Raw genomic sequence first — 13,350 nt, 5'->3', positions numbered from 1 at the left:
GCGTGGAGCATTATGGGAACCGTAGTAGGAGGGAGTCTGGGCGAGTTGAGAGATGTGATCTGTAGAGCTTCCGAGAAAAGCACGCGGAGGACAAGGTTCTGCGAAGAGAGAGACTCAGAGGCAGTGTGGGAAGTGTAGTCCAGTTGGCTTAGCGGATGATTCGGGGTGGGCGCCGAGGTTCCGGAAAGGGACTGAAGAGGCCTGAAAAGAGGTAGGTGCGGGGAAGTGCGCGGCTGAGAACTGAACTCAGGGAGCGAATCGAGGGATTCCGGGGCCTGCTGTCGGCTCGCGGCCCGGCCAGGGGCTCTAAGTCCTCCTGGAGCCAAGGCCCATGTTGCCATGGAAACTCTCGCCCTGGACCTTGAGTGCAGCCCGGGGGCTGCGGCAGGAGTGCTGTTCTCCTCTGCTGTCAGGAAGTTCTCTTGGCAGTTTCTTCTGAGCTGGGTGGGTTTTCAGTGGATTTGGGCAGTGGTGAAACAATAAGCTCAAGGAGCCCTCTAGCGCCGAAGTGAAAAAAAGACCAGGCGGAGGAGCCACGCCCCGCTTTTGCTCTCTTCAGCAGGTCTCTCAATCTTATTCTGAGTGAGATGATGAATGTGATGCGTCAGGTAAACTGCAAGCAAACAACTTTGCACAACCCTGCTGCCCTGGGTGCTGGGGCATCAGAGGTGGACATGACAAGATTTTTGCCCCCTTGTAGGGGGTGAAAGTGAAAGTGAAGTCTCTCAGTTGTGTCCAACTCTTTGCGACCCCATGGACTGTAGCCTCCCAGGCTTCTCTGTCCATGGGATTTTTCCAGGCAAGAGTACCGGCGTGGGTTGCCATTTCCTTCTCCTTGTAGTGGGTGGTGATGCTCAAAATATTGGTGTTTCCAGAGCTGGAAACAGCCCCCTCCCCTCCCCTAGGCCTCTTTACGATAATAATGACTATTTGCTGTGAAAAATTCTGAAAGAGATGGGAATACTAGACCACCTGACCTTTCTCCTGTGAAATCTGTATGCAAGTCAAGAAGCAACAGTTAGAACTGGACATGGAACAACAGACTGGTTCCAAATTGGGAAAGGAGTAGTCAAGGCTATATATTGTCACCCTGCTTATTTAACTTATATGCAGAGTACATTATGCAAAATGCCAGGTTGGATGAAGCACAAGTTGGAATCAAGATTTCCGGCAGAAATACCAATAAGCTCAGATATACAGTTGACACCACCCTCATGGCAGAAAGCAAAGAAGACTTGAGTCTCTTGATGAAAGTGAAAGAGGAGAGTGAAAAAGTTGGCTTAAAACTCCACATTCAGAAAACTAAGATCATGGCATCTGGCCCCATCACTTCACAATGGGGAAACAATGGAAACAGTGACAGACTTTATTTTTTTGTGCTCCAAAATCACTGTAGATGGTGACTACAGCCATGAAATTAAAAGATTCTTGGTCCTTAGAAGAAAAGCAATGACAAACCTACACAGCATATCAAAAAGCAGAGACATTACTTTGCCAACAAAGGTCCATCTAGTCAAAGCTTTGGTTTTTCCAGTAGTCATGTATGGATGTGAGAGTTGGAATATAAAGAAAGCTGAGCACTGCAGAATTGATGCTTTTGAACTGCAGTGTTGGAGAATACTCTTGATAGTCCATTGGACTGCAAGGAGATCCAGCCAGTCCATCCTAAAGGAAATCAGTCCTGAACATTCATTGGAATGACTGATGCTGAAGCTGAAACTCCAGTCCTTTGGCCACCTGATGCGAAGAACTGACTCACTTGAAAAGACCCTGATGCTGGGAAAGATTGAGGGCAGAAGAAGGGGACGACAGAGGATGAGATGGTTGGATGGCATCACTGACTCCATGGACATGAGTTTGAGTAAGCTCCAGGAGTTGGTGATGGACAGGGAAGTCTGGCATGCTGCAGTCCATGGGGTCACAAACAGTCGGACACAACTGAGCGACTGAACTGAACTGATTGAGCACTTGCTAAACGCCAGGTTTTGTTACAGGAATTTATGTTGCAATGTGACATTCAATCCGTACAACAACAGATACAGACCAGGAAACCAAGATCTAGTGAAAGGTGAAGCCAGTTGTCCAAGATCAGTGGAGATGGGATTAGAATCTCCGTCCCCAATTGTTATTCAGTTGCTCAGTCATGTCGGACTCTTTGCGAGCCTATGGGCAGCAGCATGCCAGGCTTCCCTGTCCTTCACCATCTCCTGGAGTTTGGTCAAACTCCTGTGCATTGAATTGGTGATGCCATCCAATCATGTCATCCTCTTCTCCTCCTGCCTTCAATCTTTCCCAGCATCAGGGTCTTTTCTAATGAATCGGCTCTTTGCATCAGCTGGCCCAAGTACTGAAACTTCAGCTTCAGAATCAGTCCTTACAATGAATATTCAGGATTGATTTCCTCTAGGATTGACTGGTTTGATCTCCTTGCTGTCCAAGGGGCTCTCAAGAGTCTTCTCCAGAACCACAGTTTGAAGGCATCAATTCTTTGGTGATCAGCCTTTTTTATTGTCCAGCTCCCACATCCTTATATGACTGCTGGAAAAACTAACTTTGTCTATATGAACTTTTGTAGGCGAAGTAATGCGTGTGCTTTTTAATATGCTATTTAAATTTGTCATTGCTTTTCTTCTAAGGAGCAAGTGTCTTTTAATTTCTGGCTGCAGTCACCATCCACAGTGATTTTGGAGCCCAAGAAAATAGTGTGTCACGTTTCCATTGTTTCGCCACCTATTTGCTATGAAGTGATGGGACCAGATGCCATGATCATAGTTTTTTGAATGTTGAGTTTTAAGCCAGCTTTTTCACTCTCCTCTTCCACCTTCATTAAGAGACTCTTTAAATCCTCTTCACTTTCTGCCATAAGTGTCATCTTGCATATCTGAGGTTACTGATATTTCTCCCCGCAGTCTTGATTCCAGCTTGTGCTTCATCCAGCCCAGCATTTCGCATGATGTACTCTGCATAGAAGTTAAATAAGCAGAGTGACAATATACAGCCTTGATGTACTCCTTTCCCAGTTGTGAACCAGTCCATTGTTCCATGTCCGGTTCTAACTGTTGCTTCTTGACCTGCATATGGATTTTTCAGGAGGAGGTAAGGTGGTGTGGTATTCCCATCTCTTTCAGAATTTTCCACAGTTGTCATCTACACAGTCAAAGGCTTTAGTGTAGTCAATGAAGCAGAAGTAGATGTTTTTCTGGAATTCTAGCTTTTTCTATGATCCAAGGCATTTTGGCAATTTGATCCCTGGTTCCTCTGCTTGTATATAAATTCAGCTTGTGCATCTGAAAGTTCTCAAGTTTACATACTGTTAATCCTAGCTTAAAGGATTTTGAGCATTACTCTGGCTAGCATGTGAAATGAATACACTTCTTTGAACATTCTTTGGCATTGCTGTTCTTTGGTATTGGAATGAAAACTGACCTTTTCCAGTCCTGTGCCAATGTTGAGTTTCCAAATTTGCTTGTGTATTGAGTGCAACACTTTACAGCATCATCTTTTAGGATTTGAAATAGCTCAGCTAGAATTCCATCACTTCTACTAGCTTTGTTCGTAGTGATGCTTCCTAAGGCCCACTTGACTTCACACTCCAGGATATCTGGCTCTAGGTGAGTGATCACACCATTGTGGTTATCTGGGTCATTAAGATCTTTTTTGTATAGTTTTTCTATGTATTCTTGCCACCTCTTCTTAATATCTTCTGCTTCTGTTAGGTCCATACCGTTTCTGTCCTTTATTGTGCCTGTTTTTGCATGAAATGTTCCCCTGGTATCTCTAATTGTCTTGAAGAGATCTCTAGTCTTTCCCATTCTGTTGTTTTCCTCTATTTCTTTCCCTTGTTCACTTAAAAAAGCTTTCTTATCTCCCCTGCTGTTCTCTGGAATTCTGCTTTCAAATGGGTGTATCTTTCCTTTTCTCCTTTGCCTTTCATTTCCACAGTTTCCACATTTCCACAGCCTTTTCTTTTCTTAGCTATTTGTAAGGCCTCCTCAGACAACCGTTTTGCCTTTTTGCAATTATTTTTCTTGGGGAAGGTTTTGATCACTGCCTCCTATACAGTGTTACAAACCTCTATCCATAGTTCTTTAGGCACTCTGTCTATTAGATCTAATCCCTTGAATCTATTTGTCATTCCACTCTATAATCATAAGGGATTTGTTTTAGGTCATACCTGAATCAGTTCAGTTCAGTTCAGTCACTCAGTCGTGTCCGACTCTTTGCGACCCCATGAATCACAGTACGCCAGGCCTCCCTGTCCATCACCAACTCCGGAATGGCCTAGTGGTTTTCTCTTTGTTCTTCAATTTAAATCTGAATTTGGCAATAAGGAGTTCATGATCTGAGCTGCAGTCAACTCCCAGCCTTGTTTTTACTGACTCTATATAGCTTCTCTGGAGAAGGCAATGGTGCCCCACTCCAATACTCTTGCCTGGAAAATCCCGTGGACGGAGGAGCTTGGTAGGCTGCAATCCATGGGGTCGCTACGAGTCGGACACGACTGAGCGACTTCACTTTCATGCATTGGAGAAGGAAATGGCAACCCACTCCATTGTTCTTGCCTGGAGAATCCCAGGGACGGGGGAGCCTGGTGGGCTGCCGTCTATGGGGTCGCACAGAATCGGACACGACTGAAGCGACTTAGCAGCAGCAGCATAGAGCTTCTCCATCTTTGGCTACAAAGAATATAATTAATCTGATTTCAATATTGACCATCTGGTGATGTCCATGTGTAGAGTCTTCTCTTGTGTTGTTGGAAGAGGGTGTTTGCTATGACCAGGGTGTTCTCTTGGCAAAACTCTGTTAGCCTTTGCCCTGTTTCATTTTGTACTCGAAGACCAAACTTGCCTGTTACTCCAGTTATCGCTTGACTTCCTACTTTTGCATTCCAGTCCCCTGTGATGAAAAGGACATCTTTTTTTGGTGTTAGTTCTAGAAGGTCTTGTAGGTCTTCATAGAACCATTAAGCTTCAACTTCTTCAGCATTAGTGGTTGGGACATGGATTTGGATTACTGTGATATTGAATGGTTTGCCTTGGAAACGAACAGAGATCATTCTGTCATTTTTGCGATTATACCCAAGTACTGCATTTCAGACTGTTGTTGACTGTTGAGGGGTACTCCATTTTCTTCTTCTAAGGGATTCTTGCTCATAGTAATAGATATAATGGTTATCTGAATTAAATTCGCCATTCCAGTCCTAAAATGTTGATGTTCACTCTTGCCGTGTCCTGTTTGACCATTTCCAATTTACCTTGATTCATGGACCTACAGTTTACCTTGATTCATGGACCTTGGACTTCAAGGAGATCAAACCAGTCAATCCTAAAGGAAATCAGTCTTGAATATTCACTGGAAGGGCTGATTCTCCAGTACTTTGACCATTGATGCGAAGCACTGACTCCTTAGAAAGGACTTTGATGCTGGGAAAGATTGAAGGCAGCAGAAGGGGATGACAGAGGATATAATGGTTGGATGGCATCACTGACTCAATGAACATGAGTTTGAGCAAGCTGTGGGAGTTGGTGATGGATGGAAGGCTGGCATGCTGGTGTCCATGGGGTCACAGAGTCAGACATGACTGAGCAACTGAACTGATCGATGGACCTAACATTCCAGGTTCCTATGCAATACTCTTCTTTACAGCGTCAAACTTTACTTCACCACCAGATACATCCACAACTGCGTGTTATTTCTTCTTTGGGTCAGCCTCTTCATTCCTTCTGGAGCTGTTTGTCTTTTCTTCTCCAGTAGCAATTGGACACCTACCAACCTGGGCTGTTCATCTTTCAGTGTCGTATCTTTTTGCCTTTTCATACTGTTCATGGGGTTCTCAAGGCAATATTGCTGGAGTGGCTTGCCATGCCCTTCTCCAGTGGGCCATGTTTTGTCAGAACTTTCCACTATGGTCCATCTGTCTTGAGTGGCCCTACACCACATGGCTCATAGAGTCACTGAGTTAGGCAAGGTTGTGGTCCATGCGGTCACTTTGGTTAGTTTCCTGTGATTGTGGTTTTCATTCTTTCTGCCCTCTGATGGATGAGGATAAAAGGCTTGTGTAAGCTTCCTGATGCGAGGAACTGGCTGTGGGGCAAACTGGGTCTTGTTCTGGTGGGCAAGGCCATGCTCTTTCTCCTCCAGAGCAGGCACTTTTATCTGTTACTCTATACTGCTCCCTAGTGGTGAGCTTTTCACAGTTTGCAGAAAGGTTAAAATGTGTCTCAGTTCTTTTTTTCTTTTAAACATTCTCCACCCTTGGAACTTTGGCCTCCTCTAGGTTTTTGTCTACATTGGAATCAAGATAATATCTGATTTAGTACAAAGCAATTTGAAATGTGATGTGCTGGTGTTTGTATTGATAACATTACTTGTGTCTGTCCCAACCTTCATGGGAGGAGGAGACGTTTCTTCCTTTGTTTATTTCCAAGGCCTGTCTATGTCCTAGATACATATATTAATAATTTATATCTGTACATATAGTTTTGGTTTTTGTGTGTTTGTTTTTTGCTTGGGAAGAAGTGGATTTATTTAGAGAGAAACACACTCCACAGACAGTGTGGGCCATCTGAGAAGGCGAGAGGGGCCTATACATATTTTAAAGGAGCTTTCACTTACATCAGTCTCATGTAATCCTCTCCCTGTGACCTATGTGCAATTTTTGTAGGAGGGTGACTTTTTGGGTTTCTTTTGCCCCTTCTCGAGGCATGTGGATCTTAGTTCCCCAACCAGGGATCAAACCAGTGCCCACTGCAGTAGACACACAGAGTCCTAACCATTGGACTGTCAGGGAATTTCCCAGGAGGCTGACATTTATTAATCAAACTGAGCAGCTCAGACTTTCTCTGGCTAGCTGTATCTGACAGGGGTAATTCTGCAGCATCCTGGTATCTCTGTGTCACAATAAACCTGAGGATGTGAAAAGGAGAGTGTGGCACAGGGCTCAGGAAACGTTCATTTCCCTTTTTGTTTGGTTTGGATCTCTCAGTTTATTCAATAAAACATTTACTAACTGGTTATAATAGACGATCTCTACTGGATACCATGAGGATATAAAGATGATGCCATCAACAGGTTTCAAACTCAATTGAGGAGTTTTATTTTCTTCTAAAAGAAAAAAAAAAGCAGCTTCTTCTTCTTCTTCTTCTTTTTTTTTTTTTTTTAGCATAAGCATTACCTTGGGTTTTCAGATTCCAGAGTGTTCTCCTTAGCCTCTGTGCATACTTATTCTCTCTGCCTGGGATGCCTTTAATCCCCCTTTTCTGCCTGTCCTTCAAAAATCAACTTAGACATCATCTCCACATCCGTTGACCCCACTGGATTGGGTGCCTGTGTGATGCCATTACGTCACCCTCATCAAAGTTCTTACTACAGTACATTGCGGTTTTCTGTTTGTTTTCCCCACAGACTGTGACTATGCCTTTTAACTCAGTAGCTGGAGCACAGGAACTGTTTGTTGAATGAATGACCTATCCATTGAGGACCTATTTAGACCGTGAGGATAGCCCTGTGAACTGGTGAGTTAGAAGGAGTTTTCATATGATTTCGCAAACTGATTTTAGCTTTCAGGAGTGATCACAAGTCTCTCACAATTCCCGCATAGTGTTGGTCAAATCTATTGGCTTGTATACCCTCCTACTAACTATACTGAATTAAAATGTGGTATTTTAGCTTTATTCTCTTAGCGAGAGTATTTCTCTGGGAATGGACATGAGATTAAAGTGATTGATGCCTCAGTCGTGTCCGACTCTTTGTGACCCCATGAATCACAGCACGCCAGGCCTCCCTGTCCATCACCAACTCCCGGAGTTCACTCGACCTCATGTCCATCGAGTCGGTGATGCCGTCCAGCCATCTCATTCTCAGTCGTCCCCTTCTCCTCCCGCCCCCAATCCTTCCCAGCATAAGAGTGTTTTCCAGTGAGTCAACTCTTCGCATGAGGTGGCCAAAATCCTCTTTTATAGGCAGCTTGCTATTTTAAGTTCTAGAAGAGAGAGATGTTTGGAATTACAGAGTTGTGGCTCTGCATCATGTAATAAAAACGTGATAATTATACCCCTAAGGGCTTAGAAGCCAGTGTGTGATTCCAGATGAGTCTTTTGTGTCACCATTTGTTTTTGTGTGCTTGCTTACAAACTGATCTTATGTTCATAACTGGGATTTACGCCTTACAATTTTTCCTCCTCTCTACCATTTTTAACAGCTAAGAGTTTACTGGATCTGCCCTTTAGTGTTGATTTCATTATGCTGCGACGAAAACCAACGCGCCTGGAGCTGAAACTGGATGATATTGAGGAGTTTGAGAGCATTCGAAAGGACCTGGAGGTAAGAGTACAACTTTCAAACCCTTAGGAATATTTAAAACAGTAACCCTTAACTTTTGAATTCCAGATTCTCATACCAATAACTTGTTTGAAATCTCTATTTGGATGCTTTACAGGCATCTTAAACATCATGTATTAGCTTCCTGTGTCTGCGGTAATGAATTTCCACAAACTTGGTGGTTTCAAACAACAGAAATGTAGGCTTTCACGGTTCCGCAGGCAAGAAATCTGAGATCAGTACCACTGATCCAAAGTCAGGATATCCATAGGGCTGTGCTCCCTCCAGAGGCTGTAGTGGACGGTTCTGTTCCTTGACTGCTACAGCCTCTGGTGGCCGCTAGCGTTCCTTGACTTGTGGCCACATCAGTCCAGTGTCTCCGTCTGTGATCACATTGTCTTCTCCGCCTGTCAAGTCTCCCTCTGCCCTCTCTTACAAGATACGCGCATTGGCATTAAGGGCCCACCCACGTATTCCAGGGAAATGTCCCCATCGCAACATCCTTAATTGAATCACATCTGCAAAGGCCGTTTTCACATACAAGGCAACGATGACAGGCTCCAGAGCTTAGGGCCTGATAGCTTTGAGGTCATTATTCAGTGTCCTGCACTTAACGTGTTAAAACGAACAACTCTTGATTTCTTCCTCGAACCATTTTCCCCTCAGTATACTCTGGGTCAGTGTCTGTATAGTTGCTCACGGCGTAATCCTGAGAGGCAATCTTGAGTTCTCCCTTTCCCTCACCTTTTATACTCAATTTTTCCATAAATCCTTTGGTTCTACCTCCAGAATATTTCTAGTAGCTACCCATACCTTTTTTGTCTCCATCGTTAGAAGCCTATTCCAATAACCATTATCTCACTGTACAGTTCGAGCAGCATCCAAGTTGTCTTTCTACGTTCATTATTGTGTCCTCAATCCTTTCTCCATTAGGTCTCTATGTAGAGTGATCTTTAAAAAATTTCAGCTCATGTTATTCTCATGCTTAAAACTCCTCAGTGGTTTCCTGAACCTGGAATAAAGACTCAATTCCTTGTCATGCCTGCAAGTTTTTGTGTGTTCTGGCCCCTCTCAAGTTTCACCTTCTGCCACTCTTTGCCTTGCCCTCTGTACCCTACGCACACTGGTTCTTCTTTATTCCCTTGAACATGCCAGACTGTTTATAACTCATGGCCGTTGCACACGCTATTTTCCTCTGCCTGGAGTCGTTCCTCTTTCTTCACGTCTCGCTTCGAATGTGACCTCCTCAGTCTGAGAGGCCTCTCCTGACCCTGTCCAACCTCGGTGTTTCATTCCTACCATCTCATTAGGGCCTCTCAGAACACTTTATTCCTTTATTCCATAGCACTGTATAATTTATAATGATTTGTTTGTCTATCGTAAAATCGTTTACATTAGGAACGCTGATTGTAAAAATCATGCCTGTCTTCTCCACTGTTGAGTTCCCAGCATCTAGTAGGAGGAGTTCAATATGTACTTTTTAAGCACAGACTTACCCCCACAGTATTAGATGTCAATCAGTAAGACTTAAATTCTTTACTGGCTCTCGGAATAAAGTACAAATTCCTCAGGATGACATAAAAGGCCCTTTTGACCTGGTCCTCGGTCATCTCTCCACTTTATCTTCTCCTGTCGAGTTATCTTTAATTTCAGTGTCAATAAACACTGAAATGCCGTTTATGGTTTAAACTTCAGTTGTAATAAGTCTTATAAAGTGTTAGTCTCATACTGAAATTTGACCTTGCAGAGTCAGCTCCCCATTGAGTTACTTTTTTTTAAGTTAATTCTTATGACTGAGTAGTATTTCATGGTATATCTATATCTATATAGATACTGACATACCACATCTGCTTTATCCATTTATCTGTCAAGAGGCACTTAGGTTGGCACACATTTCCATATGTTGGCTATTGTAAATGATGCTATGATGAACATGGTGGGGAACTCATCTTTTTGAAATAGTGTTTTCATTTTCTTTGGATGTACACCAGGAGTGGAATTGCTGGATCATATGGTAGTTCTACTCTTAACTTTTTGAGAAATCTCCATTCTGTTTTCCATAGTGGCTGTACCAGTTTACATTCTCACAATGTGTGGTTTCCTTTTCTCCACGTCCTCTCTAACACCTATTATTTCTTGTCTTTTTGATAATGGCCATTCTAATGAGTATGAAATGATATTCACATTGTTGTTTTGATTTGCATTTCTCTAGTAATTAGTGATGTTGAACATCTTTTCTTATACCTGTTGGTCATCTGTATGTCTTCTTTGGAAAAATGTCTATTCAGATTCTCGGGTCATCTGTTTTCTTTGTTGTTGAGTTGTATGAGAGCTTTATATATCTGGGGTATTAATCCCTTATCAGGTAAATTATTTGCAGCTATTTTCTCCCATTTAGTATCCTGTCTTCTCATTTTGTTGATGGTTTCTTTTGCTGTGCCAAAGATTTTTAGTCTGATACAGTCCCATTGGTTTATTTTTGTTTCCCTTGCCTGAGGAAACAATACTCAGAAAGACTGATAAGATTGATTCAAATAGCATACCACCTATGTTTTCTTCTAGGAATTTTATTGTTTCAGGAGGTCTTAAAGTCTTTAATCCATTTTGAGTTAATTTTTGTGTATGGTGCAAGATCGTGGTCTATTCTCTTGCATTGGCTGTTCAATTTTCTCAACAGCATTTATTTAAGAGACTGTCCTTTCTCTAATGTATGTTCTTTGCTACTTTGTTGTAAATCAATTATCTGTATATCTGAAGGTTTATTTCTGGGCTCTTAGTTCTGTTCCATTGATCTGTGCCTCTTTTTCTGCCAATACCATGCTGTTTTGATTACTGTGGCTTTGTAGTGTAATTTGAAATCAGGGAATGTGATACCTCCAGCCTTGTTCTTTTTTTCCAAGATTGTTTTGGCTCCTCGGGGTCTTCTGTGGTCCGATACAAATTTTAGGAATTTTTGTTCTATTTCTGTGCAAAATGTTGTTGGAATTTTGGTGGGGATCGCCTTGAATCTGTAGATTAGATTGCTCTAGGGAGTATAGCCATTTTAACTGTCCTATCCATGAGCACAGAATACCTTTTCATTTCTTTATGTCTTCAGTTTCTTTCAACAATATCTCGTTTTTAAGTGTACAGGTCTTTTTACCTCCTTGGTCAAATTTATTCCTAGATATAAATTTATGCCTTGATATTTTTTTTGTTTTTTATCTTTTTACTACAGACAGCTATTTAGTGGGTTTCACTTGTTTTAGACCAACTTTGGAGGGAGGAATAGTTTTTGTCCTGTGCTAAAATGGAACAGAAAACTGGTATTTTATTTGTTACTAAAATTAGTTTAATTACATTTTGCTGACTCTGGATTTTGAAACAGTCAGCAGCTGTTCACAGTTGGAAGCCTTTTAAATGATTTCATTTTACTTGGATATTCTGAGTTTCTCACAGCTTATAAAATGATATCATCCTGTGCCTTTTAGAACTTGTCTTCACAAAAGTGTTTAGGGAGAGCTTTTCTAATGTTATGTTAGGTAGTATAACCTAGAGAGTAATTCAGGAAGGTCATTATGTTTATATATATAAAGTAATACTTCACTGATGCACTATACTTTGATGCTGGCATTTAAATGCTCCCAGTTCAGCAGTGGTAAAGAACAGCAGTAAGTGGTGAAGAATAGCAGTGATTCCAGGGGTTGGGATTGGTGTAGTGGAGCCATTCTCTAATAAGGAACTCTCAGGTAGGGTAGCTGTGGGATGTTAGTTTCTCTCTTTGAAAGTGATCAAACTGAGACACTGACTGTGAATTCTGTAGTAACTTGTGGCTGGAGCCAAACCTTTTATCTGACAACAGAAATGAATTCCCCAAGCTGGACAGACCTCATGATAAGAGCACAAAACTTTCTATTCCTGTTACATTTAATCTCATGGTGTCCTGTTAATTTCTGGTGGTTATTGTTTTACCAGTCACTTTAATTTCCATGTATTGTGTGGACTTTGCTCTGTCATAGCCCTGATTCACCTTCTATTTTAGTGGTCTATTTCCCTTTTAGATTGTGACATCCTGGAAGGTAGGGCTTACATCTTTTATCACTGCATCCTCTTATATCCTCTCAGACCCCTAACCATCTAAATCTAGGATTTCAGCTTATTATTGTGTAGTCCCAAACCCTATCCTTTACCCTAATGGTAGGTGCTAAATAAATGTTTGTTAGTGAATAGAATATTGCCTCAACACTGAAACATTTAAACTTTCAGACCCGTAAGAAACAAAAGGAAGATGTGGACATTGTAGGAAGCAGTGACGGAGAAGGTGCCATTGGACTCAGCAGTGATCCCAAGAGCCGGGAACAAATGATTAATGATCGAATTGGTTATAAACCCCAACCAAAGCCCAACAATCGTTCATCTCAATTTGGAAATTTTGAGTTTTAGAGGTGGATTATCTTGCGTGCCAGAGCCCTGGAATGGAGTACAATGATGGCAGAAACACAAAACAAGATTTAAAGAATGGAGTGCTTGCAGTCAGGCAGAATGTTTTACCTCCTGCAGAGAAATACTTCTGCATGAGATTACGGATGCTTACCTTTCACTCTGAAAGCTGAAATTCAAACTCTGGTTTGTCTCTGGAAAATGACTCGATAAAATTTGTCTGATTTTTGTTTTTAAAAATAAATATATTTTTGGGAAAGTGTGTGACATCCTTAATGAAATATAATAGTACCATTAAATTGCTACATCATTCTTCTCATCTTTACTAAAAGACCCTGCACAGAATGGGCTTTCCCAGGTGGCTCAGTGGTAAAAAGAATCCCCCTGCCATCGTAGAAGAGAGTCTGATGCCTGGGTCAGTAAGATCCCCTGAAGAAGGAAATGGCAACCCACTCCAATATTCTTGCCTGGGGAATCCCATGGACAGAGGAGCCTGGTGGGATACAGTCCATGGGGTTTCAAAGAGTTGGACACAACTTAACAACTACACAACAAATACAGAACACATCCAGTTGATCCCTGTAACTGATTTTCACTTAATTCATTTATTTG

The 13,350-nt window shown here is 42.1% G+C and overlaps 1 protein-coding gene across 2 annotated transcripts; it reads left to right on the top strand.

Annotated features, from left to right (window-relative positions):
* Nucleotides 1-20: 20 nt before the first annotated feature.
* CDC26 (cell division cycle 26) lies at nucleotides 21-13,014 on the top strand. Of its 2 annotated transcripts, none has more exons than XM_088838286.1 (4): nucleotides 21-211; nucleotides 7,405-7,514; nucleotides 8,229-8,322; nucleotides 12,565-13,014. In XM_088838286.1, the coding sequence occupies exons 2-4, from the start codon at nucleotides 7,462-7,464 to the stop codon at nucleotides 12,739-12,741; spliced, it is 324 nt and encodes a 107-aa protein (XP_088694412.1). In that variant the 5' UTR covers nucleotides 21-211; nucleotides 7,405-7,461; the 3' UTR covers nucleotides 12,742-13,014. The 2 variants fall into 2 exon arrangements, with proteins under 2 accessions (XP_088694412.1, XP_055283594.1); XM_055427619.2 differs by having other exon boundaries at nucleotides 32-211; nucleotides 8,201-8,322; nucleotides 12,565-13,011.
* Nucleotides 13,015-13,350: the final 336 nt, after the last annotated feature.

The sequence above is a fragment of the Moschus berezovskii genome, chromosome 7, assembly GCF_049115385.1.
Source record: "Moschus berezovskii isolate FMDL1 chromosome 7, NW_MosBer_1.0, whole genome shotgun sequence".
Lineage (NCBI taxonomy): Eukaryota > Metazoa > Chordata > Mammalia > Artiodactyla > Moschidae > Moschus > Moschus berezovskii.
Note: the sequence above shows the minus strand (reverse complement) of the source record. Positions and strands in the feature narration are given on the sequence as shown.

Excerpts from the sequence above, each read along its gene's own strand:
- CDC26 (XM_088838286.1), top strand. The coding sequence starts at position 7,462 with ATGACCTATCCATTGAGGACCTATTTAGACCGTGAGGATAGCCCTGTG. Across the intron at positions 7,515-8,228 it reads GAGGATAGCCCTGTGAACTG|TGTTGATTTCATTATGCTGC; the intron begins GTGAGTTAGAAG and ends TCTGCCCTTTAG. Across the intron at positions 8,323-12,564 it reads GCATTCGAAAGGACCTGGAG|ACCCGTAAGAAACAAAAGGA; the intron begins GTAAGAGTACAA and ends TTAAACTTTCAG.